The 27,537-nt window shown below is 38.5% G+C and overlaps 2 protein-coding genes across 4 annotated transcripts in view; both read left to right on the top strand.

Moving 5' to 3' along the window:
- The window catches only part of LOC133650884 (protein phosphatase 3 catalytic subunit alpha-like), a 63,127-nt gene extending 41,257 nt beyond the window's left edge, over nucleotides 1-21,870 (top strand). Inside the window, exons 7-14 of one of the 2 annotated variants that reach the window (XM_062048620.1) lie at nucleotides 326-403; nucleotides 504-598; nucleotides 6,243-6,368; nucleotides 6,438-6,515; nucleotides 6,667-6,751; nucleotides 8,233-8,330; nucleotides 11,509-11,559; nucleotides 15,792-21,870. In XM_062048620.1, coding sequence (XP_061904604.1) covers nucleotides 326-403; nucleotides 504-598; nucleotides 6,243-6,368; nucleotides 6,438-6,515; nucleotides 6,667-6,751; nucleotides 8,233-8,330; nucleotides 11,509-11,559; nucleotides 15,792-15,970 — 790 coding nt within the window. In that variant the 3' untranslated portion in view covers nucleotides 15,971-21,870. The remainder of the gene's footprint in view (nucleotides 1-325; nucleotides 404-503; nucleotides 599-6,242; nucleotides 6,369-6,437; nucleotides 6,516-6,666; nucleotides 6,752-8,232; nucleotides 8,331-11,508; nucleotides 11,560-15,791) is intronic. The other variant, XM_062048621.1, reaches the window with a different exon arrangement.
- An 884-nt stretch (nucleotides 21,871-22,754) lies between these two features.
- The window catches only part of LOC133650882 (dnaJ homolog subfamily C member 18-like), an 11,536-nt gene continuing 6,753 nt past the window's right edge, over nucleotides 22,755-27,537 (top strand). Inside the window, exons 1-5 of one of the 2 annotated variants that reach the window (XM_062048619.1) lie at nucleotides 22,755-23,392; nucleotides 23,788-23,956; nucleotides 24,033-24,178; nucleotides 26,889-27,095; nucleotides 27,171-27,283. In XM_062048619.1, coding sequence (XP_061904603.1) covers nucleotides 23,266-23,392; nucleotides 23,788-23,956; nucleotides 24,033-24,178; nucleotides 26,889-27,095; nucleotides 27,171-27,283 — 762 coding nt within the window. In that variant the 5' untranslated portion in view covers nucleotides 22,755-23,265. The remainder of the gene's footprint in view (nucleotides 23,393-23,787; nucleotides 23,957-24,032; nucleotides 24,179-26,888; nucleotides 27,096-27,170; nucleotides 27,284-27,537) is intronic. The other variant, XM_062048618.1, reaches the window with a different exon arrangement.

Here is a 27,537-nt window from a genome sequence, read left to right as displayed (position 1 = left end):
TCGACCCATAGCTTGCGATCGATCAAACATTAAAAGAGTGGGCTTTCTAACAATTAGGAAGGTTTGTGTCATGTTTGTCCCCATACAGAAGCCGTATTAAAACAAAAAAAATATTTCCCCCCAATCTTTTTCCATTTTTATACATTTTTGAAAAAGCTCCAGAGAGCCACAAGGGCGGGGCTAAAGAGGCTCTTGAGCCGCAGGTTGCCGACCCCCGCACTATACCATAGACTAACTGGAAAACTTCCAGACCATCTCAGCTCATTCCAGAAAATCTTCCAAAATATTACTGTTGCTTTAAAATTTCTGATGTATTCTTTTACAGTTATCCAGCTGTGTGTGAGTTCCTACAGAGCAATAATCTATTATCAATAATCCGAGCGCATGAGGCACAAGATGCAGGGTAAGTTATCACACTATTCTTACTGAAATACCAAAATGTACAGCAGACATTTTTCTTAAAACTGCAATTTTAATGTAATGTACTAAACTATGTCCGCCAGTTACCGGATGTATCGCAAAAGTCAGACCACAGGATTCCCTTCCCTCATTACCATCTTCTCTGCACCAAACTACTTGGATGTTTACAACAACAAAGGTCAGAATATGGTTTGTTTCACTCCCTGACAGAATGTTTTTATACTTTTTAGGTTCCCATTTAATATATTGTCTGTGTTTGGAATAGACAGGCAAGAATCAACACTCATCATTGTTTATAGTTAGAGAGAAGGTCGCTTGAATCGCTTTTGCCAAAATATTAAAAAAACCACCATGAATAACAATACCTACTTCGGAAAATCAGGGAAAATAAGGCAATTTCTGTTCTTTCCACTAGATTTTCTATCAGCAAATTTAAGAAAGTAGTTCAGGCATGCACTTAAAACAAACCAGCCATAATGTGAGTCAAAAGCATTGTTACAAAGCATAAAACGTGCACACACTGACTTCCTGTTTGGTGCAAAGTAAGCTTCATAATAAAAGTATGACAGTATTGCTGGGTTGCATATAATTTCACGTCCGTTTTTCTTCTTTGTGGCTTGATTCACACGATGGTCAAGCAGCTTGAGCGTAGCATTAAAACAAGTGAGAGTGAGTGTAGAGTTTGAGCTGTAAATACTGTATTGTGATTATGTTTTTGGGTGTTCCAGTCATTCAAATAGAGAGATATGAAAGAGCTTTTGTAGAGTCCCTAAGGAAGTGCTTCTTAATGGTAATAAAGTCAGGGAAAAAACCCAAAGTGTGTCGAAGGTAAGGGCTCTTAAGAATATATATGGAATGCAATCGGACCATCCTTGTTTCTGCAACGATTCACTTTGTTTGTTTGAACATTTGATTTTTTTGAGAAACTTTCTGTTATGCAATCGAGTTCATTCTCTACTATATTAGTAGTGTTTGAGAGCAGAACTAAACGTAAACAAGAGATCGCATTAGTTTATGTTCTTTTGTGGTTGCAATGCCTAAATATAACTATGAAGACCTGCTTGTGCAAATAAACTAACGTCATGTTAAATCCTAGTAATAAATATTACAATTGTTGGTCCACTACACCGTATTTTTGTTTTTGATTTTCATAACAGAAACTAAAAGCTTAATTTTTGTTGCGCAGTAAAGCCAAGTGCTTTTTTTCCGACACGGATGACCACATTATATCCATCAAGAAATATCCTTAAAGGCCTACTGAAACCCACTACTACCGACCACGCAGTCTGATAGTTTATATATCAATGATGAAATCTTAACATTGCAACACATGCCAATACGGCCGGGTTAACTTATAAAGTGCAATTTTAAATTTCCCGCTAAACTTCCGGTTGAAAACGTCTATGTATGATGACGTATGCGCGTGACGTCAATCGTTGAAACGGAAGTATTCGGACACCATTGAATCCAATACAAAAAGCTCTGTTTTCATCTCAAAATTCCACAGTATTCTGGACATCTGTGTTGGTGAATCTTTTGCAATTTGTTTAATGAACAATGAAGACTGCAAAGAAGAAAGTTGTAGGTGGGGTCGGTGTATTAGCGGCTGGCTACAGCAACACAAGCAGGAGGACTTTGACTTGGATAGCAGACGCGCTATCCGACGCTAGCCGCCGACCGCACGGATGATCGGGTGAAGTCCTTCGTCGCTCCGTTGATCGCTGGAACGCAGGTGAGCACGGGTGTTGATGAGCAGATGAGGGCTGGCTGGTGTAGGTGGATAGCTAATGTTTTTAGCATAGCTCTGTGAGGTCCCGTTGCTAAGTTAGCTTCAATGGCATCGTTAGCAACAGCATTGTTAAGCTTCGCCAGGCTGGAAAGCATTAACCGTGTATTTACAGGTCCATGGTTTAATAGTATTGTTGATTTTCTGTCTATCCTTCCAGTCAGGGGCTTATTTCTTTTGTTTCTATATGCAGTTAAGCCCGATGCTATCACGTTAGCTCCGTAGCTAAAGTGTTCGCCGATGTATTGTCGTGGAGATAAAAGTCACTGTGAATGTCCATTTCGCGTTCTCGACTCTCATTTTCAAGAGGATATAGTATCCGAGGTGGTTTGAAATACAAATCCGTGATCCACAATAGAAAAAGGAGAGAGTGTGGAATCCAATGAGCCAGCTTGTACCTAAGTTACGGTCAGAGCGAAAAAAGATGCGTCCTGCACTGCACTCTAGTCCTTCACTCTCATGTTCCTCATCCACAAATCTTTCATCCTGGCTCAAATTAATTGGGTAATCGTCGCTTTCTCGGTCCGAATCGCTCTCGCTGCTGGTGTAAACAATGGGGAAATGTGAGGAGCCTTTCAACCTGTGACGTCACGCTACTTCCGGTACAGGCAAGGCTTTTTTTATCAGCGACCAAAAGTTGCGAACTTTATCGTCGATGTTCTCTACTAAATCCTTTCAGCAAAAATATGGCAATATCGCGAAATGATCAAGTATGACACATAGAATGGATCTGCTATCCCCGTTTAAATTTAAAAAATTCATTTCAGTAGGCCTTTAATAGTATTAATAAACTAGATCAGGGGTGGGCAATTAATTTTCACCGGGGGCCGCATAAGCAACCCGAGCACTGCTGGAGGGCCACACGACAATATTTCAATTAAATGTTGCTCAATATTATTTTTGATATACCGTAAGATAAATAATAATGATGATAATAATAATAATAATTTAATTTAACCTAACTTAACTTTATACAAAAGCAGATTGCTTTTGATGGCCACTTTATCCTGCATTATCCAACATTTTTCCCCATCAGATTTGGACAACCACCTGTTGTTAAAAATAGTTTTTAATCATATTTATTTTATATTGTTTTTTATATTGGTTTTATATGTAATTGTTTTTTCTTTTTATTCAGTCATTGGTGGAGCTAAGGATAATATTTGAATATTGTTTTTAATATTGTTGTGCAGCACTTTGGAAACATTTTGTTGTTTAAATGTGCTATATAAATAAAGTGGATTGGATTGTCACACCTGCCAGCTTGTCCCAACACCCATTTACCTCTGTGAACAAGTCATTACCTGTGGTTGTCTCTTTAATTGACTGCATCAGAGCTCTCATCCAAAGTTAGCGAAAAACAGTCCATGTCTCCGGGCATTATCAGCGCAACAAAGTCCAATAAGCACTCCTTAATAAACTCTCCGTCAGAAAACGCCTTACTTTTTCTGGCGCTTTTGTGAGAAATGACGAAACTTGTCCTGACGGCTGCATCTCTGGGGGTGTGAAATATGGCACAAAGTCCTTGTTGGGTTTGCAGTTTTACCATCAACGCATCAGCCTCCCTTGCGCGCGCTTCATCAGACACATTCCGGTATTTTCCCTCGTGTTTCTTCGTGTAGTGGCGATTAAAATGATATTTAAACACAGCAACCTGTGTACCACACATTAAGCACACGGCTTTACCATTAATTTATGTAAAGAAATACTTAGCAGTCCATGTCTTGTTGGAAACACGCCATTCCTCATCAACTTTTCTTTTTTTTAGCGTCTCATCACTTGTCTCTATGCACCTTCACTCACAGGTTCCCCCCGGACATACGGCATAAATAACACATTTCAAAATAAAAGCAGCACAGTTGTATTGCGCGCACGACATAGATGTTTTTTAAACTTTATTTTGTAATTTGTAATTGCGCCGTTCAATTCACTCACAATCGCACACGCGCATACGTCCACACGGAAGTAATACAAATAACACTTTTCAAAACAAAAGCAGCACCGTTGTATTGCACACTCGACATAGATACTTTTTGAAATGTATTTTGTAATTTATGATTGGCCTCACGCGGGCCGGACAGGGATGCGCAAAGGGCCGGATGCGGCCCGCGGGCCGTACAATGCCCAGGTCTGAACTAGATGAATAAATCTCTCGTAGACTCAACAACATATACTGAAACTTGATTTCGCTGGCAAACATTGCTAAACAACAGGGACATCTATAGCTAAATAGACAAAATATGAACTTCACATCATAAAAACTATTACAGACCTAAACTGTAGATGAGACTAATATTTGTAACAGGAACTCAACTGCAAACAAACGTATCCTTTTACTCATTAGCGTCACGATCACAGCAGCACGGCACTCATTACGTTAATCAAATACTGTACGTAGCGATGCACAAATTCCCATTTTTGCGAGTGTAAAGGTGACTTTGTGGGTGTTATTTCATGTCTAGAGGGTTCCCATAACGTTAAAAGCCGTAGTTAGAAGTTGTTTTGCTCTGGCTATGAAAATATTTGATTTATAATTAATAACTCCTACTTTGCGAAAAAACAGGCCAGGAACCAATTAACCGCGATAGACAAGACTGTACTGTATGTCTTTTGTGTATGTGCACGTGGGACGGGCATGCATATTTCCGCGAGACAACCGTGATTGGCACAGCCTTAAAGCCAGTCATTTATTGATTCGGGCCAAATAGTAACTTTTAAAAAGTTTTACTTTTAATTGTGACAAATATAGATTAGTAAAATACGATGTCTTAAACCACTATTGATAACATATGCTAGCCGTTAGAAGTGTTCTTATAATTTTTTGGTTTAAAAAAAGGTAATTTGTAGCCTGCTTTAAACGTCTGCTTTAAGGTGGATTCTAACCAGTACTGTTTTTTAATCAGTTTAATCGCACTATTGAATTGTGATTAATCATGACTAAAATACTTGCTTTCATGATGCAAATTACCTTTAAAAAGATACCCCAATATTTGGTCACAATTGCAATTTTATCGTCAGAATGTCATACACAAAATAAAAAAATAAATATCTTACCAAATATAGGTAATTTATTTGCTGAGAACTTGGTAACAATATTATCTAAAGTTCCATCTGGGTTTATTTTGAAAAATAAAAAACTTCCGCTGTTAAAGTAAAGGAGCATGTGCAGTCAAAATAAACTGGGTGATTAGTCTTCAATAATACATGATTAGTGCAATATTTTTTTTGTGATTAATCTCATGCCTTAAATTTGACAAGCCTAACTGTAACACACCAGGCAGACGCTGCATGCCATTGCATCTGTATTAAGCAACACTAACGCTCCTGAAGGCAGCATGGGGTGTTTTTTATGAGAAGAGGAGCACCTCATTAGCAAACATTTTTTTCCACATGTACACTTGTAAGTGGATGCCAGTAATTGTTACGAGGCAATGTTTTTCTGCGTTCACTATAGGAAGAAAAGATAATAATATAAAGTTGGCAATGTGTTTAAATCCAGCGACTCACTTGTAGAGAGGAGGCCATACAACAAACCCTGATAAATGATCTTTAAATAATGAATTTCTTGATGAATAACTTCCTTGCCTTACGAGCAAAGCATGATAACAATAACAAACACATTGGTGAAGAAACACCTAAACTGAGCATTACCTGCGTAGAGCCATTTTTGAATTGCATTGTGGGTGTGTTGTTATTATTATGGCTGCATGCAGCAACATTACCGCGTTGAGCTGCATAGGAATACATCAGGAAGCCCCCATGTGTGTTGGTGCACTCAGATCTTGAGTCTTTCTTGCCATTGGCTGTGGGAGATGGGGGTGCGTGGGAGGGACTGTCGGCAGGCGGACTATCTCTGTGTGGCTTTATGCCTCTCTTTTTGATGTATTGGTGTCAGCAGTGCCTGGCCTCAGCTCTGCCACCTACTGGTTGGCATGTGCACAAGTAAAGAGGAGAGGTTTGCAGTACTCATAAGTAGAGTATAATTGTTCAAACACAGACAAATTTGCTAAAATATTTCCTTCTGCTTCCCCACCAGCTGCCGTACTCAAATATGAGAACAACGTCATGAACATCCGACAGTTCAACTGCTCGCCTCATCCCTACTGGCTGCCCAACTTCATGGACGTCTTCACCTGGTCACTGCCCTTTGTTGGAGAGAAAGGTTTCAGGCCTTACGTAAAAACTGCTACCCCCATAGATCGTTGCACCATTACCAAACCATTTCTTTCAGTCACAGAGATGCTGGTGAATGTGTTGAGTATATGCTCCGACGACGAGCTAATGAACGATGAAGATGAGATATTCGACGGTGAGATCTTTCTGCTATCAAATTTAGCATTGTTGAAACATTCAGTTGGAGTGTTTGAAATGGCGTGCTTTGCAAACGCACTGTGACGCACACGCTGCGATGATCTTTTAGAGTCCAGATGCAAACTACATGCACGTATATTTCTTTACAGCCAATGCAGCAGCAGCACGCAAGGAGGTGATCCGAAACAAGATCCGCGCTATCGGGAAAATGGCCAAAATGTTCTCAGTTCTCAGGTAATCTTATCTTCAGCACTAAGTCTACGCATTCATTACACAGATAAAAATGGATATGATTTTTTTTTTACTATACTATGAGCCATGTTTGTGTCCGCAAAAAAGTCTGCTGACTGCACACATTGTACACTCAGCATCCACTCAAAGCACAATATGTTAAAGTGAGACACAACACAATACAAGTGCTGTATTAAAAAAATTTAAAAAGAGAATTATGATCAGCTTCAAATAAGGTATTGATTCAACAAAATGTGTTTGTAATTTTCAGCGGTGTTGCATCATACAGAAGGCGTATTTGCCTGATGTAAAGGATGCTAAGTGGTACATAGCAGGCGTCTTTAACAATTTCCAGAGCAAGGACCCCTAAAATGATGAAGGAATAGAGCGGGTATTCCCTTCTTATCTTTAGACCTGTGTTTTAACAAACTGGTCCAAAAGGTACCTTGTAAGTTATTGTGCAATACAGTCGTACCTCTTTATCGCTGTTGATTGGTTCCAGACATGAATTTCTACAAAGTAGGGATAGATTATAGTTAAAATGTTTTCCTAGCTAGAACATAGAAAAAATGTTAACGACCTTTTAAATATGATTTTTTAACATTATGAGAGCCCTCTAGACATGAAATAACACCTTTTAGTCACTTTTACACACCTTTACTCCAATATATTAATGCTGCCTGAGGCTTAGCCAATCAATGGTCACAATACTGAACAGCACGCTCTGATTGGTTTGGTCTCATCTAGTGTCCAATACTACTTGAGTATTGATATTTTTTAGTTTGTTTAGCCATTTCAATGCTTGAAAGTACTTCATTTAGGAGCAAATAATTGTAGAATATGCTTTAAAAAATTTAAAAGTATCCCAAAACAGTCAGCGATGTGGTAAAGCCGCAATATCTGAAGCGCAATGTGGCGAGGGATGACTGCACAGAGATATTCAAAGAATACAAGATAATGCTGCTATTGGCTAACTGACAACTAGAGCAGTAGTCGAAAGCTATCTTGAACGCTTACATGAATATAATAAATATATATGTATATTAATGTATTCATGTTTTTATTTGAAACCTGAAGGGTACAGCGAGGAAAGTGGCCATGTCGCTGCTATTTATAAACTACACTACAGTGTGTTGGATTCATATTTTGTGTTTTTAAAGACATTTACATTTGTGGAACAATTGCAGGGGCAATATAATAAAAAAAAGTCTTATCAACCAAAAATTTGACAACACCCCTGCACTACCTCTGCTGTTGAAGACCTAGCTGGTATTTAATATGTATACCATCTTGAGACCCAGCATCCTCTGCAATGGACATTTGTCTGTGGTCTTTTGTCAGAGTCACACATACGTCCACTGCAGAGGACGCTGGTTCCCGGGAGGATAAGTGTGCATGATGGGTGTTAAGAGTCAAAAGAAGGGCGTCAATATTTTTCACTTATTTCGACAAGCTTCAGAGTCTGTGATCTGTGATTCCTGCAGAGAGGAGAGTGAAAATGTGTTGACGCTCAAGGGCCTAACGCCCACTGGCATGCTGCCGAGCGGGGTTCTCTCTGGGGGCAAACAGACGCTGCAGAGTGGTGAGTACAAGGCTGAAGATAAGACTCTCTTCCGTCCTTTTTCCCCTCCATCTTTTCTTCCTGGACGGTTATTGCTGTCTGAAAAAAGTATGAAATAGTTCCTGAAATGTCTTAGTAACTTCAGTAAATTATTGTTGATTAAAAGGGGAATCTCAGGGCATTCATTTAATCTCAACTGGACTGTTTGGTTTGTCTTAGAAGATGTTTTGCCTCTCATCTAAGTAGGCTCCATCCGTTCATGCTCACAGACTTAGTGTCAGGTTCAAACACTGATGACATACTGTATATTAAACAAGACATAAGCAAAGAATCAAACAGAGGCAGAATTAAATTTCGCTCAATTGAGGAGAAACGTGTCAACCTGTAACCTCTTACAGTGTCACCCACGCTCTGGCGAAAGATTGTACGCCACCTCTTTTTATTTGGACTTTCCTTGTTTACATAACAACATCTGTTTCTAAAGGAATGGGGAGTATGTAAACAGTCATTGTTTTCGGTCACATTAACACAAAAGAAAAAGATGCCTCGGGCTTGGGCTAGTCCTGGCTTCAGCCTGGGCAGGTCTTCGATGACAAAAGATAACCCCCATCCCGTCTCCTCCCATCGTACACAATGGAATTTTCCAAGCCTTTGCTTGGTGTAACAAAGACAGCCTCTTGTCTGTTCATTGGGAACTCAGAACGGAAAGTTTTTTGATAATTTACATAAACATTTTCTGACACTTAGATTGGTCAGATCTAGTCCAGCGGTTGGTGCCAAAACCCCAAATATTTATACTCCAAAACCAGGAGGGTGTGCATGTGCAGGGATGATTTTGCCCCAAACGCAGTGAGAAAAACAACTGTTGAGATGCAAATAAGCAATCCCACTGTCAAAGCCAACGATATTCGCTGAAGTGTAATTTCCCCTAGTTTGCTTTGAGGTATTGTTTGGCAGACCACTAACCGCCCAAAATAGTCGGAAATATCCACGTTAGCATTCCATTAAGTTGTAAACAAATGGTACAAAGAAGCATCTGTGGCCAAAATGTTTCTTCGAAGACAAACCAAACAGTCCAGTTGCGATCGATTGAATGCCCTGAGATGACAATGACCTGGATGAATGAGAATATCCATAGACATCTTTAAAGGGGAACTGCATTTTATTTTTTTATTTTGCCTATCATTCACAAACTGTATGTAAGACAAGAACACGTTTTTCATTTTTTCTGCACTCTTAATTCGTAAATAAACGCTAAAAAAAGCCAACTAACAATGGAGCCATTGAAGTTGCTCAATTCTGCCTGTAAAACGCTTTAAAAAAAAACATCCAAAAACCTCTATCAATGTTTTATATACAAGCTGTAAGTATATCCTGTATGAAGTGTAGTAACAGGCACATATATATTGACATGTAATATTTACGTATTTTGCTCATTTTAAGCATATAGCGACATATTAATTTCACAACGTTCACTTTTCCTTTTAACAATAACAACACTACTAATAATGGCAGACTTCATGAGCGACAAAAACGATTACTTTGGGACAAAAGAGGATCCAGGACCCTATATTTTTAAGCTTGTTATACGGAGGATGAGCTACACATTTTAGAAGCTGTGTGCTGAAGATATCCAGCTTTTGTGAAATACTAAGCCAGTGGTTCTCAACCTTTTTTCACAAAGTGCCACCTCAGAAAACACTTGTCTCTCCAAGTACCACCATAATGACCAACATTAAAATACAGTAGCATAGTAGGCCTAAGTATTCATTAAAAACAAGACAGATGTTTTGTTTACCAAGTATATCTAATATTTTTGACCACTGTAACATTACACACAGTTTGAACAGTAACACTGTGTTTGAATATAGGCAAATAAAATATTGTGCTTTAATCAAGTGATTATTTTGTGTACTAATAGATGGAGTTCACGTACCACTAGTGGTACGCTTACCACAGTTTAAAAATCACTGCACTAAGCATCATGCAGCAGTATTGCTTATAATGCTAAACAAGAAATACAAACTATGAACATAATAAAACAATCACTTACTGTACAATGTCTGCTCTCACCCGGATGTCGACTGATGGGATGTCCCTATCTTCCTGTTTAGAAGAAGAATAAATCATAATCATCCCGCAGATTTAAAAAAATAAATACAATACCCCAAACAAGCATTTTTCGGCCTTTCTCGCCATCTCCGGGTTTAAGTTGAATGTCAAAGTTGACCAACTTCTCGGTTTATGGCAACAACCGTCTCTTATACAAGTGAGAGGCATGATTTGTGATCGCTTTCACCAACTCAGAAGCGGTGCAACAGCAACAGCTCAGTATGTCAATATATTGTAGCAGCATAAGTTAGTTAGCGCTCTGTGATCACAGCGCTGCTAGAATTAGTTCCTTAACGTTAGCACTTGTAATAGTAAGAGATGTAAATGAAGTATTGTTGGCAGTTTTGGATGTTATTTTAGAGGGCTTTATGGGCGGAATAGAGTAGTCCCATTAGCTGCATTGTTAGCAACCTCGTACTCGCCGTATTTTACAATACTTTGCTTATTTTTCTTATTGCTTTTTTACACAACCAATGCTCAGTAATCAAGTTGACATCTGTTCTCACTTTTTAATCTGGGTCTGATCCATACACTCAAAAGAAGATGTGTTTGGATTTTACTTGAGTGAACAATTAAAGCATTACTTTCCTTTGATCTGGAATTGTTGATATCAATGTGGTGAGTGAGATGTGTAAATAAAAGGAGCTTCAAGCTGTAAGTTTAGAAAATGTTTGTAAAGGTTTGGAGAGATGCCAACAACAAACTGATTGAACTGAAAAATCCAATGTTTTTTATTTGATATATCACAGCATATCATAGTCAACCATAGAACCATTTTTATTTATGATCTAACCTTTGACCTGTTTGACTTTTAGGATGTCACTTATTTGGGGCATTTTGGTCCATATCCGTATGCCTCGATCACGCTCGTTGTTTTCCCTACATGAATTATTTAACCTCTGACCTCTTTTCAACTCTTCAAATCAATGCATGGCGTCCCACCAAGTTTGGCTCCCATTGCTACAATGAACTCCATCCTAATCCTAACATTTGAGCTGCCTTTTCGAGCGGGGTGGCTGCTGCCTTTCTGACATTTGCATGGCTTTATCCGGAGTAACCTGCTTCCCTCCTCCTCCTCCACCCCCAGCCACCATTGAGGCCATTGAAGCCATCGAGACGCATGATGAGGACGTAGAAGGTAAACCTGTGTGAGCCCCTTGTATCCCCCACCCCTATCCCTTTTGCCCATATCGTCCTAGCATATGGGTTTCCTTCTTTCATCTTCCTGGTCTTCCAACTCTCACTGACGCAACTCATGCACATATGCATCATCTCACACACATTATTATTATTATTATTATTATTATTATTATTATTATTATTATTATTATTATTATCATCATTCAACATTGCTTTCTAATGGGTGTATGTATGGCCAACAAGGGCATTTGAAATGGGGGCAACATTTAGAAAAGGAAACACACATCTTAAGCAATACAGTAGAGAAACATGCAAGACAGTTTTCATGGCAACTTGATGCTGCATTGTCCAATATTGACAACATTTTTGGAGATGATGGGGTAGAATATGTTTTCACGTAATGAATTAAAACTCTATGAAAGTGTTTCATTTGGTTAGCAAAATGTTCATTAATAATAATTATATTAATAATAATTCATGATAAATCCCATTTACTACATATAGTACTTTTTAGATACTCAGTATATTTGATACATTAATATTGATGTATTCGTAGTTCTCAATAATATATCATCATGTTAATCTATTCAATCAATCAATCAATGTTTATTTATATAGCCCTAAATCACTAGTGTCTCAAAGGGCTGTACAAGCCACAACGACATCCTCGGTGTCGAGTGGGTCTGATATAATATTGTGAAAGTCCAACACATCAGCGAAAGTCCAGTCCATGGTGGGGCCAGCGGGAACCATCCCGAGTGGAGACGGGTCAGCAGCGTAGAGATGTCCCCATCAGATGGACAGGCTAGCGGTCCACCCCGGAGCAGAGTAGAAAAGAAAAGAAAAGAAACGGCAGATCAACTGGTCTAAAAAGGGAGTCTATTTAAAGGCTAGAGTATACAAATGAGTTTTAAGATGAGACTTAAATGCTTCTACTGAGGTAGCATCTCTAACTTTTACCGGGAGGGCATTCCATAGTATTGGAGCCCGAATAGAAAACGCTCTATAGCCCGCAGACTTTTTTTGGGCTCTGGGAATCACTAATAAGCCGGAGTTCTTTGAACGCAGATTTCTTGCCGGGACATATGGTACAATACAATCGTCAAGATAGGCAGGAGCTTGACCGTGTAGTATTTTATACGTAAGTAGTAAAACCTTAAAGTCGCATCTTAGGTGCACAGGAAGCCAGTGCAAGTGAGCCAGTATAGGCGTAATATGATCAAACTTTCTTGTTTTTGTCAAAAGTCTAGCAGCCGCATTTTGTACCATCTGTAATCTTTTAATGCTAGACATAGGGAGGCCCGAAAATAATACGTTACAGTAATCGAGACGAGATGTAACGAACGCATGGATAATGATCTCAGCATCGCTTGTGGACAAAATGGAACGAATTTTAGCGATATTACGGAGATGAAAGAAGGCCGTTTTAGTAACACTCTTAATGTGTGACTCAAACGAGAGAGTTGGGTCGAAGATAATACCCAGATTCTTTACCGAGTCGCCTTGTTTAATTGTTTGGTTGTCAAATGTTAAGGTGGTATTATTAAATAGATGTTGGTGTTGAGCAGGACCGATAATCAGCATTTCCGTTTTCTTAGCGTTGAGTTGCAAAAAGTTAGCGGACATCCATTGTTTAATTTCATTAAGACACGCCTCCAGCTGACTACAATCCGGCGTGTTGGTCAGCTTTAGGGGCATGTAAAGTTGGGTGTCATCAGCATAACAGTGAAAGCTAACACCGTATTTGCGTATAATGTCACCTAGCGGCAGCATGTAAATACTAAAGAGTGCAGGGCCAAGAACTGAACCCTGGGGAACTCCGCACGTTACCTTAACATAGTCCGAGGTCACATTGTTATGGGAGACACACTGCATCCTGTCAGTAAGATAAGAGTTAAACCAAGACAAGGCTAAGTCTGACATCCCAATACGCGTTTTGATACGCTCTAATAAAATATTATGATCAACAGTATCGAAAGCGGCGCTAAGATCAAGAAGCAGCAACATAGATGAAGCATCAGAATCCATCGTCAGCAATAGATCATTAGTCATTTTTGCGAGGGCTGTCTCCGTAGAGTGATTTGCCCTGAAACCGGATTGAAAAGGTTCACAGAGATTGTTAGTCTATTACCTTTTTTTTTTTTTTAACAGAGAAAGCCTGTGTGGTCTTTTAATTGTTGTGTTTTATTTTTGCAAAGAGAATCAAATATAGCAAGAGTATTACAGTTTGAAATGACAAAGAGTTATTGTTCTAATCGGGGGTGTCCAAACCTTTAAAAAAAACAACAACAACAAAAAACACAATGGATGCGGCGAGCAGTTTTCTATTTTTTAATTGTATTAAATGTAGTAAAAAGGCTTTAAAAACTGTATGTATATACTAATAGTGTCAAAACAATACATTTTTTGAATGACTCACGATTCTTATTTGTAACAATTATATATATATATATATATATATATATATATATATATATATATATATATATATATATATATATATATATATATATATATATATATATATATATATATATATATATATATTTACTGTATATATATATTTTTTTTTAATCTTTCCTGTCCAGCCACTTTATTAGATATTTGGGTAGAATTTGACTAAAAAAACAGTTTTCTTTAAAGTAATATGTAGTTAATCATAGAACTGGCACCCAATGTTAAGTACTGATTTCGAATCGAGAATTGCTCTGAATTGAGAATCCATTCTTAATCGAATCGTTACCCCCAATAATCGAATCAAATTGAATCGTGTGGTGCCCAAAGGTTCACAGTCCTAGTATATACAGGGTGTCCCAAAAATTTTTTACATCATTTTAAAAGCAATTATCGTAAAAACTACTAAGTCTAGCACAATGAAATTGAAGAGTTTTAGTGTTGAACATCATAAGTTTATTCTGAAATCAATTTGAAAAGTGTTCAATATGTCCACCGCCTGTGACACCGCACACGTCAAGTCGGTAGTTAAGGTCTTGCCATACACGCTAAAATTATCAGTGCGGAAATTATTCTCTACTTGAGTTCATTATTGCTAGACCAAATCTTGATCTATTTCTATACATTCTGAAAAATGTTGAGGTTATTTTAACAATGACTAACAAAAGTATTGTCCTGTGAAATAATGTCAATTTTTTGGGACACCCCGGTATATTTAAAGACAAAGCTTGCAAACTAAGACAAAGTGTGTTTTATGTCTTTGCTTTTAATGCTCTCCTATATTTCTACTTGTGTGTGGTGTACAGCCCTTTGTTTCTCAACTGTGGTTGTTTTTAAAGGGCTACTAATAAAGTTGTCACGGTATGGTATGGTGTTATTAGGGCTGTCAAATTTAAGAAGTCAACGCATGTGATTATCGCAAAAAAATGCATAAATGTCGAGTAATGACACAAATGTATTTAGAGCGCACATGCACCTTTATCTTGATGGATACCTGAATGTTGACGTGGAATATTATGTGCAAAGATGAGCGAGGAGGCTACGACTGGTGACAAATTTCACTTCAAAATACACCCCGTCGGGACTTTAGAAAAAATAAGGTATTTTGCATTTATTGCAGCTATGAATTCTCTCTAAAGTTTCAAGCAAAAACACGCTTTGGAGGAAGCTGCTAGCAGGATCAAGCAACAACGCTGGTGTAGTATACCTGCAACAATGTTGTCAACAAAAGTACCACAGATAAGTTACAGCTTTGTAGTGACTGATTGATCATGATTGATCTAGAATCAAAAGTGTGATTTACCTGATTTAAAAAAAAAAGAAGCAAAATGGTGTTTGATTATTGTTATTTAGTGTCGGGCTTTTTATCTTGACATTGTGTATTTTTGTTTAGTTTTTCCCATTTTTGCTGTTTTTGTTGTTGTTGTTTAATTTTATTTCTACAATGTTCCGTGGGTCGCAAATGGACGCCAGGCCTCACTTTGGACGCCCCTGTATTCCGTAGTTCACGTTCAGTCGGTACACCTTCTATCTAAAATGTAATTGGCAAAAAATGCTGCCTTTACAAGGACAACTATAAATACATGGTGGTAGACGACAACAGTGTACCCCACTGGGCGGCATCCAACTGTTTGATACATGATACAATTATGTAGGTGTACTTAATGTTGTGGACAATGTCTAAAAATGTGTCGCGCCCAACACTAAACAATATTTAGCCATAATTATCCAACTGTGAGTCTGATCTCCTGCTTTGGCTTCTCTCCACCTCCTCAGCCATCCGTGGCTTTTCCCCGCAGCATAAGATCACCAGTTTCGCGGAAGCCAAGGGTCTGGACCGCATCAACGAGCGCATGCCCCCTCGCAAGGACGGCGTCAACCACGTGGGTCACTCGATGGGAAAGATGAATATGTCCGAGGCGAACGGCACGGATGACAACAGCAACATCCAGTGAGCCTCGGTTGGTGGTAGTTGTGGTGGAGGTAGGAGGGGCAGCAGCAACTTTTGCGGGTGTTGCCCGTGCAGTGAGACATTGCCAAATCGGAAATTCAGGCCTCAGAACATAGAAACACAAACGGGCCCACAGCAGATAGACAAAGGGTGAAATCTGCAGCTAATGTAATAGGAGCCGAACGGTCATTTGTTTGGTGACAGCATGTCGTTGCACAGGTGGAGCAAGCTGGGGGCTGCGGTGTGCGTCAAAGTGGTGTCTGTTACCTCCCTCTGCTCTATTACAGACTCTGTTCGACCTTGACGGAAGACATAATTGCAGTATCCATGCCATGCTGATTATTTTACTCTTTTTATAAAGTGCTTATAACGAGCTACTCACAAACTCACAGCTCGAGGATATCAGTCTTGTTTTCAGAGTATTAAAACAATCTCACAACACCTTAGGATGGGGGGGGGGAGCAAAATAAATGTGTTAGCAGTGTGGCAGCTTAGAGCGTTATCTGGCAAGGAACCATATTTGGTTACTTCACACTGAATTCGTCACTATGAGGCAGTGGAACCAGCATATCAACAATGATAACTGATAATTATTAATCATGAAGACTTTATCAATACTGTATGCAGTGTGGGTTTAGTGCTTTTTCCAGCAAGGAACCCAATTTGGTTACTTCCGAATAGAATTTTTCCAGCAAGGAACCCAATTTGGTTACTTCCGAATAGATCCCCTCTCAATGAGACTTGTACTATGTAAATGCTCCCAACAATAAACTCAAACTCAAACTTAGTTGTAGCATTTTACCCGGCAACCAAATTTGGTTATTTCATACCACAGTCTATTGAGCGATGGAATTACAGTCAAACCTGGATTTTCGTTTGTAATCTTTTCCAAAAGTCAGACCAAAAACTAAGCAGTTTTTCCCACAGGAAATAATGTAAATCCATCCATCCATCCATTTTCTACCGCTTGTCCCTTACAGCCCATCTCAGCTGCATTTGGGCTGAAGGCGGGATACACCCTGGACAAGTCGCCACCTCATCGCAAATCATGTAAATCCAATTAATTCATTTCAGACACCCCAAAAATGTTTTAAGAATAATTATGGTAAATGCAGAAAACCATGTGAAATTTTAAAAAAAATGGATAAATTAACATTTTACATCACTTTTGATGACTCCTGTTTTCGTGAAGCTGGCACCTCTGTACATAATAGTGTTTGTCACCTTTTTTAATCAAAGACCTAGGACTCGCAACTTTCTTTGGCCGCGTCGCAGTCAATAAATAAAGCTGAGATTCTGATTGAGACATCAAGCCGTGAGATTACTTATTTGGGCAATTGATTTCGCAGAATGATAGACTCGCTAAATACCTCGCGCTAAACAGCGTGTGCAATCTCTAAAACAGCGTGTACTATTAGTGGGCGTGTTGCGTGGGATTTAATAAAACTGCGTTTGCAATTGAAAAGTGGTGCAGACCGCCTTATTTAAATAAGCATTTTGCGTGTACCATACTAGGCATCACCACAGAGACACTGTCATTTACTGCACTTTTAGAAGCAGTCCTGCAATGCATCGACAACGACACCACTTTATTTATTTATTTTTTACAGCTGAAGGTGTACTCATTCAAGAGAGGCTGCACATACTCCTCCTGTAGAAATGAAAAAAAGATACCTCCCTAAAGAATTTTTTTTTATATAAAAAATATTTTAATGATATTCTCTGTGAAAAAAACAGACGTCATTAAATAAATATTATCAAATGAGACCAAAATGTAATCAATTGAATTTGTTTTAAGCCCTTTAAGTCCTCTAGCAGCTATAAAATTATAAAATGATGTTGCTGAATAGACAATATGTCTAATATTTTTTATTTCTGACTGTCCAAAATGTTGACACTCACATGAGGACAGAGGATTATTGTCGGTCCTTTTTCTGTCTTTGCAGCGTGAGCGCCGATCCTTTCGCCATGTGTGGAACCGTCAGTTTGCACGTCCTTCTGACCCGTGCTAAATAAAATGCAAACTAGTGCTCGCAAAACAGTGGTGAGTGTTGATAAATCACATTGCGTGTGCTAAATAATTATATTTGCATCCTCTCCACCCACTTTTAATGATCAGCAAATATTTTGCATATTATTTAAGACAGAGATGCAAAATGGATTGCACGCCTTATTCTGCTAACAGACGCAATCCACTTCGCACACTTTTAGTAGATCAGCTTTGCGTGTGCTTTCAAACTTTTAGTAAATCAGGCCTGAGATTACTTAAAGAAGTGAACCAGAAAAGTGCATCTAAATGTTGCTACGTTTCTTTAGACTCTTGGCCAGTTTGTGGGTTTCATCAGTCAGTGTGACTCCAATCCAGTCAAGTGGCACGCCTCCCAAACAATCTGCATCCAACTGTAAATCGGCTCTAATCGTTCACTTCAAAGAGACGTTCAAAAAACCGGATTTGTTTACGAACGGCACATCTCTATTCATAACCCAAATTAGGCACCGATAGCCTTTTTTTGATGCGGTTACCACTGGTTACATTGGCATGCGGTGCCATTTTGCAAACGGGTTTCGAAGCCCATCCCTTGGTCCGCGCAATGTTTGCCCCAAAAACTGGGGCTAAAGTATTGGCCAAACACCGAATCGTACAAAAAGCGGGGTGTACGAAAACCGAGGTTTGACTGTATGTGAATTTGAAAACAAATAACAAATCATAATATGATGAATATTGTTTTGCAGTGTGGGTTTAGTCCTTAATCTGGCAAGGAACCAAATGTGCTTACTTCAAAATGGACATTCCCCCATCCTCCCACCCCCAAAAGCATATACATAATGTCTGAACTAATGCATCTGGCAATTTTGTCACCTCAAAAATCTCAGAAATCTTATTATTTACCTTATATTTTCACTAAAAGTCCCTGCAGTGTGAGATTAAACCTCCACACGACTCGCCGCCAGTCATCTCCTAGCTACTTGGAGGAGTTGAGGGTAGAAAGGGGGGGCGCTTGGACACTTAATCTCCTCAACATCCATCTTAATAAGAGAATGTTTGAAAAAGCTTCCATTTTAATATCAAAGCGACATTATTATTTGTGCTCACGTTGGCAAAGCATGACCTTCACCTCGCACATCTTCACTTTCTGGGGGGGTAAAAAACAATCCTCCTCCGCTGAAGAAGCTTCAGCGATCACGCCCGTGTTGCTATAGGACCGGATCACAGAGGTGAGGAAAAGAAGAGATTTTGGAATTTTTGTAATAATAATAATATATCCTGCTTGTTCAGCACTGCCTGGTTTCTTACCTGCTTGTCTCTGAAGGGAAAGAAGAGATGTGTGTCGTCACTCAGGTGTGCATTAGCGCCCCCTTTTTTGTGTGTGTTTTTTTGCACATTTCACAGAGATTTTATGTGTAATATCTACACAAAGAACATGAGAACTAAATAAATTCAAAAATAGACTTCGGCATAGATATAGTGTCATTTGGAATAGGCAGCAACCCTGACATGTAATTTTAATTATTTAAAAATCATCAAAAAAAAACAACAATTTTTTAAAGACGAATCTCACCATGCAACGTCAAGGTGAGCGTTCACACTGTGATCCAAATAAAACAGCAACTGTAAAGATTTTCTTACAACTTGAACTGGAACAAAAAGAACCACTCTGCTTGTTTTTTTTTTAAAGTAGATTTTGGAACTTGGAGACCCTAACTTGAAAGGAAACCCTCAATGATCAGACCGAATTGATAAAAGACACTATCAGATTTGTAAATGTGATATTTACATCCATTTTTTTAAGTACTGTCTTTGTTATTTATTTAAAGAAATATCACGACTCATTAAAGGGGCTATTTACAACCTTTCCACAGATGCCTAGAGGGCCCTAACTTTTCAAAGTACAGTAGTACCTCAACTTAGACGCTTAATTGGTTATGTGACAGAGCTCTTAACTCAAAACACTTGTATCTCAAATCAGTGTCTTGATTGAAATGAATTTAAATAATTTTAATTGGTGCTGGGCCATCCCTAAAACAGCACAATTTAAAATGTAACCTAAAAAAAAGGTTGTACAAATATTGTACAAAAACAATACAATAGAATGTACTACAAACAAATAGAGTAGTTTTATGAAGCAAAGTATTGATAATGTACAGTATTTACCTTGGAGAGTGGACGTTTACGGTATCTCCTTCCAGCTCTGTCAAACACACCATCAGCAGCTTTTCCCTATTTTTATGGATACATTTCCGCCATTTAGATATTGTTTTAACATTCTTGGTTGGCCTTAGACTCATTCTGCTTCAGTATGGTGCAAACTAGCAGTTCTGCGCGGGATTAAAATTACACAATGAAAAGCATTTCAGAATGCAAGTGCAATATACATACACAAAGTGCTAGTTATAAATAAGTGTGCAATGTGGTCAAGTTACAGTATTTTAGCAGCATCATTTAAAGTGCAGAAGTATATAAAGCGCAACAACGTAATCGTAACAACATGACTGCAAATTGTTAGTTGCTTCTATGGCACTGGTTTTGTGTGTGTATGAACATGTGTGGGCTAGAATTCTGCGAGTGTCAGCCTCAATGCCAGAATATAATTCGTCTGGCCGACGAGCAATTTGTATTTACAAAAATTAGTACACTAATTGCGAAAAATATATGGTCATGGTGTAAATTAATTTTGAACGTGCAAACAGTTTCACATATATACAGTTTCTCATTTCAGCATGTCCGAAAAGGGGTAGGAAGAAGCAGAGCTTATTTGTTCCTATTGACAATTTTAAAACGTAAATATGTTCTGTTAGACCACTAAAGGTAACATAGGATAGTCGGTTGTGTTGCTCTTATAATTTTTGGTTTGAAAATTGTTACTTTCAGCAAACTGCCAAATGACAAAATCAGTGAGAAACGCAGCTTCATAGAGATTTTTGGTTCCCAGGGTGGTGATATTTCTGAAAAAACACATTGAAAAAACTAAAGTAAATGTAATGATTTTAATATCACATTTGCTGGTTTTCCATTGTACCGTCTGAACACTGAGGGTTCCCTTCAAGAAAAGGAAAAGTTCTGGATTTTTATATTTCTTTCCACTCCATCTTTCTAGAGAAGAATAAAGGTACAGTATGTGACTTCAAAGACGGACAAAACAGTGATTTTTAAACACAGCATCTATGGTATGGAACGCATCAATGCATGCAGTTAAGCTCCTAATTGTAATGTGAGATTATAATTGTGATACTGTAGTTGTGTTTTTCGAATAGTAAACTTGAATTATTTTACGATTACATTCAATTTGTTGTTTCATTTGTCTTGTTTTTATAACATTTTATAAATAGGCTTCCTTTTTGAGTTACTGTCCATTTTTCATTTGTGTTATTTATTGCCACTGCTTTTAATTTTCTACTGATTCGTTGTATGCAGGGATGCCCTTCAAAGTGTTTATTGTTCTGTTGTACTATTGTACAGGAACTGTTTAATAGTGTGAATGAATATAATCTCAGTGAAAAGCTACTTTCAGGCTGCCAAAGCATGATAGCATGGTTTTCAGATGTAAATGAATTGGACACCAAAAGAATCATGTGTCACACTTGCGTTTCAACAAAGAAACATTGTACTGGTTCTATTTACTGCTGATATTACTATTATTGTTACAAGTTAAGCTTTATGGTTATTTTCCTTTCCTCTTGTTCTGGTTCTTGTATGGACTACATGCATATTTCGACAAACAAATATAATGGATTTGATCTTGCAACATATTTTATTTTAATATCTCTGCAAATATGTTTTATTTTGCTGTTTCTTGTTTTGTTTTGTTTTTTGCATTCAAATTCCTAAATGATACACACATTGTAAGCATGCCCTATGGGACAAATCTCATTTTTTACTCTTGAATAAAATATGCATGAACAAAATCTACAGTCAGTTTATTTTCTTTTTTTAAAAATTGATTTCACCCATATGCTACCTTCTACCACAGCAGACAATTTGATTTTCGCTCCCATAGAGAAAAGTCTGCCTTTTCAAGGACAATAATGCTCAGTCATACAAATATTTTTATTTCTTGAAAGTATTCTTAGAATGTATTTTCGTCACTTTATTCCAATTTGTGTCAGCACTACATTTTTTGAATGAACACTGAAAATATTGGACAAAATGTACACGTCTTCCCCATTAGAACAGTGGTCCCCAACCACCGGGCCGCTGCCCGGTACTGGTCCGTGGATCGATTGGTAACGAGCCGCACAAGAAAAAATAATAATAATAAAAAATACAAAAAATTATTTTTATTTTATTTTATTAAATCAACATAAAAAACACAAGATACACTTACAATTAGTGCACCAACCCAAAAAACCTCCCTCCCCCATTTACACTCATTCACACTCATTCGCACAAAAGGGTTGTTATTTTCTGTTATTAATATTTCTGGTTCCTACATTATATATCAATATAGATCAATACAGTCTGCAGGGATACAGTCCGTAAGCACACGTGATTGTCTCTTCCCCCCCCCAAAAAAAAGGTTGGTGACCACTGCATTAGAAAATGGTTAATATTAGCACAGGAAGTGACCACGTGTTCACTATAAATAATAGCTGAGACGTCAAAAGGGGTATAGGGGGTGATTAGCGATGCTTTTAAAAAATTATTTTGTTTTTATCTATTTTTCAGAAAGTTATCCAATACATATGTTTTTTATTGTTTTGTTTTTAGAAGAAAAAAAAACTAAAAAAACTTGTGTAATGTTCCGTTTTATGTCAGCACAAGAAGTGACGTCATAAAGATATTTGCTGGGACGCCAACACGGGATGGGGAATGATTATCAATGCTTATTTCCTGACCTACGGGCACAAAAGACTGTTTTGTTTTTATTTTCAGAAAGTCATTCAACATATTTTCTGTTTTTTATTGTGATGTTTTTCTTTTCTTTTTTTTAAACAAGTTCAACGCTCGTCCAGCGTTTATTTTTATGCGAGCACAGGAAGTGACGTCACCGAGAGCGTACCCCCTGTCAGTTTAAGCTAGCTGGCAGGTGAACAGTTCGGCGTTTTAAGTATGATTAAAAGTGCGGATATTGATTTGATTCCTAGCTTTACTCAAACAAAGAAACATGTAATTTGACTTGTCGACAACCGCTGCTACGTCAAGTCAGTTGCTAGCTTGAAGCTAACAAGCTAGCCAGCTAGCTAACATTACGCAGCTGTCAGTTAGCGAAGCTACGCGGCTAAAGCCGTCATAGTGACGCTTATAGCTAAAAAAGCAGCCCCCTCTCTGCTGGGACACGTTAGATAAGAATATTCTGTGGAATGGACAAAGACGAGGCGGACCGGCTGATAGAGAAGGCGAAGTTGTTGCTACGGTCAGGACGGAAGGACCGAGCGCTGCAGCTGCTTTACGAAGCCCAAAATATCTACCACAGCACCCGGGCCAGAGGTAACCTAAGCAGCCGCACGTTTTCCAAGCTAAGGTTAATGTTAGTCTTTTATATTTATCACAGTCTTCATTCAAAAGGTCAACAGTGTAAATATTTAGCTAAATCTTAATTTGAAGAATCATTTAAATATACATGTAAGTCTTACTTATTGCCGTGGAGGACCCCTCCATTGTATTGTGCATGAATCAAACAGTATGTTCACATATGCTCATGTAGTAGCTTAATAAAGCAAACTAATTATTAGACACACATCTTACTCAGTATAATGGAGTGTGTTTCTCCAAACTACAAGCATGATCATTACGAGCTAAATTAGACAGGTGTACCTAATATTAAATTCCCGGTGTACATGTCCAGTTTAATGTTATTGAAAGTATTTCCCTTATCTTTGTAGTGCTGATTGATGCCATAGTTAAAAATGGAAGCAACGCGGCTCCGGAAGTGAACCACATGCCCCCGCCAAAAGGCTGGAGAGAAGAGGACTGTGGCAACGCTGAGAAAAGTCATGTGAGCGGCGATGACAAGAAAAGCTACACAGAAGATCAGCGGCAGGGTGTTTTAAGGTCCTTCACTTGTTCTCATAAGATTAAATGCCACAGCTAGTGTAGTATTTGAACATCCAAACGTTTTCCATTGCAGGATTAAGAATTGCAAGGACTTCTACGAGATCCTTGGCGTCCCCAAGAATTCCAGCGATGAAGATCTGAAGAAGTCGTATAGAAAGTTGGCCCTCAAGTTTCACCCTGACAAGAATTTTGCACCAGGAGCCACAGATGCTTTTAAAGGTAGAAGACTGAAATCCAACACACTTTTTAATAGGGCCCCTTTCATGCAAAACAAACTTTTCTTACCTATTGGTAGCTGATGTTGTGTGTTTGGAATCTGCATATGTCACAAATATTTCAAATCAAACCGTGGCGGCATTGCGGAGATATTTGTAAAATGATTTTGTCTTCTTTTATACTTCCAAAAAACGAGCCGTTTGGAATTTGCCCCATTGCTGATGTTTTTGCCATTGGTGACGTCAATGGATTTCAGGCGTTGTGGTCTGACATTGTAGTTAATAAGCTCCTTCTTTTTTACTTCGACATTCCACTGGGTTGTGAGTTTTTCCTTGCCCTTTTGTGGGCTCTGAACAGAGGATGTCGTCGTGGCTTGTGTAGCCCTTTGAGACACTTGTGATTTAGGGCTATATAAATAAACATTGATTGATACTATCGTATCGTACTATAGTATTGTTTTCAACAGAAAATCTTACGATACATGAAACATGTGTTTTTTATAGCACTCAAAGAACAATTTTAGAACAGTTTAATAAAAAATACAGAACATTGGGCTTTTCCTTTTGCACTCATATAAAATTGTTTTTTATTACATAAAGTCTGCCATAATCTAGGATTAGGTTAGAAATGAATAGAAAGCTTTATCTACATTTTATTAAGTGCTTCATGATTTATAGTTGCCACTCTTGGTCTGTGTTTTAAGACAAATAAAATCATTACTAAATACTAAAAAGTATACGGCTAAAAGTACACAGCTAAGACATATAGCAGGTAAAGTACACATTGTTAAAAATATAACACAAATTGTAGGACATTTTCACTAACATTAGTTTACGATGCAATTTTGATTGTGCTAATAATTGGCAACAAGTCGCTGTGTGCACGTCTATGTATTTATATGTGCAGGGCAGGGGAGCTGGTTATCTACAATACCTTTAAACTCCTTGTGCACGTCTGGATGATTGTTATTTAAATGTTTATTTAAGTTTGAAGCAAAGATTGTAATACTTTAATGCCACCTTTGTCGAGGCATGTTTTAAAGCAGCACTTGCAGCGTAATTTTACAACTTTTTTTTTGTATTAATATCGTTGTTAAAGTTAAGGATTTTTGTCAACACCGGAGAGACTTCTGTGGGTATGCGCTGAGCTTGTCATTGTCATTGTTTTAGGTTGTTAATAAAGATGAAGTCGATTCATCACCTCCTTGCTATGTTTGATATACAGTACTATACAGCACTTTATATTGTGTTCAAATTGTTTAAACTTTTACTAAAATTTTGACTTTTGTCGAAGCTGGAACCCATTATTCATATTTACATTGTTTTTTCTAGAGAAATTTGCTTCACTATACAAACATTTCCATTTATGAACCTCGCTCAAGAACCAATTAATTTCGTAAATTGAGGTTCCCCTGTATAGAGTATCTGACTTACCTCTCTTTTGTCTTTTGGGTTGTCAAGTTGTGCAACTAATAGCTGAACAGTGTGCCGAGGACATCATGTCATGTGCACTGTACAGATATTTTGCTTATTAAATTACTGGGCAAGCTCGCTTACCACCTCTACAACAAAAGTAGTGGTTGAGTAAGCGGTCTTGCTCCAGCTCTATCGTGCTTAAATAGTAACAATATTTATGTACAGTAAGAGTAATTTTTAAATATTAGCTTTGGCCAACTTACTGTTGCGTTGGTGTCCGGATAGCCAGCTGTAGACTGCGCTTCAAGTTGGTCATGTTTTGCAACGCGGAAAAGATGAAGTGCGCCCATAGGTTTTCTGTACTCTTTCTTCCAGGTGTAGAAGCCATTGTATTGAGGCGTGTGACAATAGTCTTGTTTTTCCAGAGAAAACTAAAATACTGAGCCTTACATAGATAGTAGTTCTTATTGGATCCCCTCTGTGATTTATCTCCCACCCTTCTCCTTCATGCAACCGTGATTGTGGGACGGCGTGGCGAAGTTCGTAGAGTGGCTGTGCCAGCAATCAGAGGGTTGCTGGTTACTGGGGTTCAATTCCCACCTTCTACCATCCTAGTCATGTCCGTTGTGTCCTTGGGCAAGACACTTCCCCCTTGGTCCTGATGGGTGCTGGTTAGCGCCTTGCATGGCAGCTCCCGCCATCAGTGTGTGAATGTGTGTGTAAATGGGTGAATGTGGAAATACTGTCAAAGCGCTTTGAGTACCTTGAAGGTAGAAAAGCGCTATACAAGTATAACCCATTTATCATTATTATTGTTTAACTTGTCCCACCCGCCCGAAAGGCGAAATTAAATATAATTGGATTTCGTCTTTGTCATTATTTTCGTCTCAATTTTATTTGGTCATTGTTTCAGTCAACATAAATGTTTCATTCGTTATCGTCCTATTTTGGTCAAGGGAAAATAGGTCGCTGACGATAACTAAGACAAAAATATTTAGTCAAAAAACTAACATTGGTTGCAACATTGACATGATAACACTTTAGTTGAATGTGTCAGATGAAGTATCAATCAATCAATCAATCAATGTTTATTTATATAGCCCTAAATCACAAGTGTCTCAAAGGGCTGTACAAGCCACAACGACATCCTCGGTACAGAGCCCCAAGTAGTTTCTTGATTGTTATTACTGCAAAACAGAAACCACAATATAACCATGATTTATTCGACACAATGTGCCTTTAAAGGTTACACTCGGTGTGTGTCCATCAGCAGTAACGCTACACTCTCTCCCCGGCAGCAATCGGCAACGCTTACGCAGTGCTAAGCAATCCAGAGAAGAGGCAGCAGTACGATCAGTATGGAGATCAGTCGGCAGCCGAGAGCGCGTCGCAACACACCACCCACCATCGCCACGGACACTACCGAAACTTCCACAGAGACTTTGAGGCTGACATTTCTCCTGAGGAGCTCTTCAACATTTTCTTTGGAGGACGATTCCCCACAGGTGAGTGTCCTCACAAAGCAACAGTGTAACTGTTTTGGTCTACTTTCTCTGCAAGTGCGTATTTGTCTCCCTCAGGAAACATCCACGTGTACACCAACCAGGGAGCCTCCTACTCTCAGTTCTACCAGCCTCGTCGACGACGCGCTTATGAGAGACGCGAGGAGGTGGTAGAGGACAACCCGAGTCAAGTCAGTGACTCATGCACCTCCCTTTTCATACCACACATTTGTTGTGAATTAGCAGAGAAGATACACTCGCCAGTCTTTTTATTAAAGTGCACCTGCACAATGTGATGCAACACTTTGCAGCACTGAAGAACTGAACTGCATAATCAAAGTGTTGCTGTTCATATCCACACAATAGTCTGCAATCAAGTGTGACAACGTCAGAGTGTGTAGCTACTCCTTATCAAGTGGCACGTTGGTACTATCCTTTCTCAAAT

Source organism: Entelurus aequoreus, linkage group LG05 (assembly GCF_033978785.1).
Source record: "Entelurus aequoreus isolate RoL-2023_Sb linkage group LG05, RoL_Eaeq_v1.1, whole genome shotgun sequence".
Classification (NCBI taxonomy): domain Eukaryota; kingdom Metazoa; phylum Chordata; class Actinopteri; order Syngnathiformes; family Syngnathidae; genus Entelurus; species Entelurus aequoreus.
Note: the sequence above shows the minus strand (reverse complement) of the source record. Positions and strands in the feature narration are given on the sequence as shown.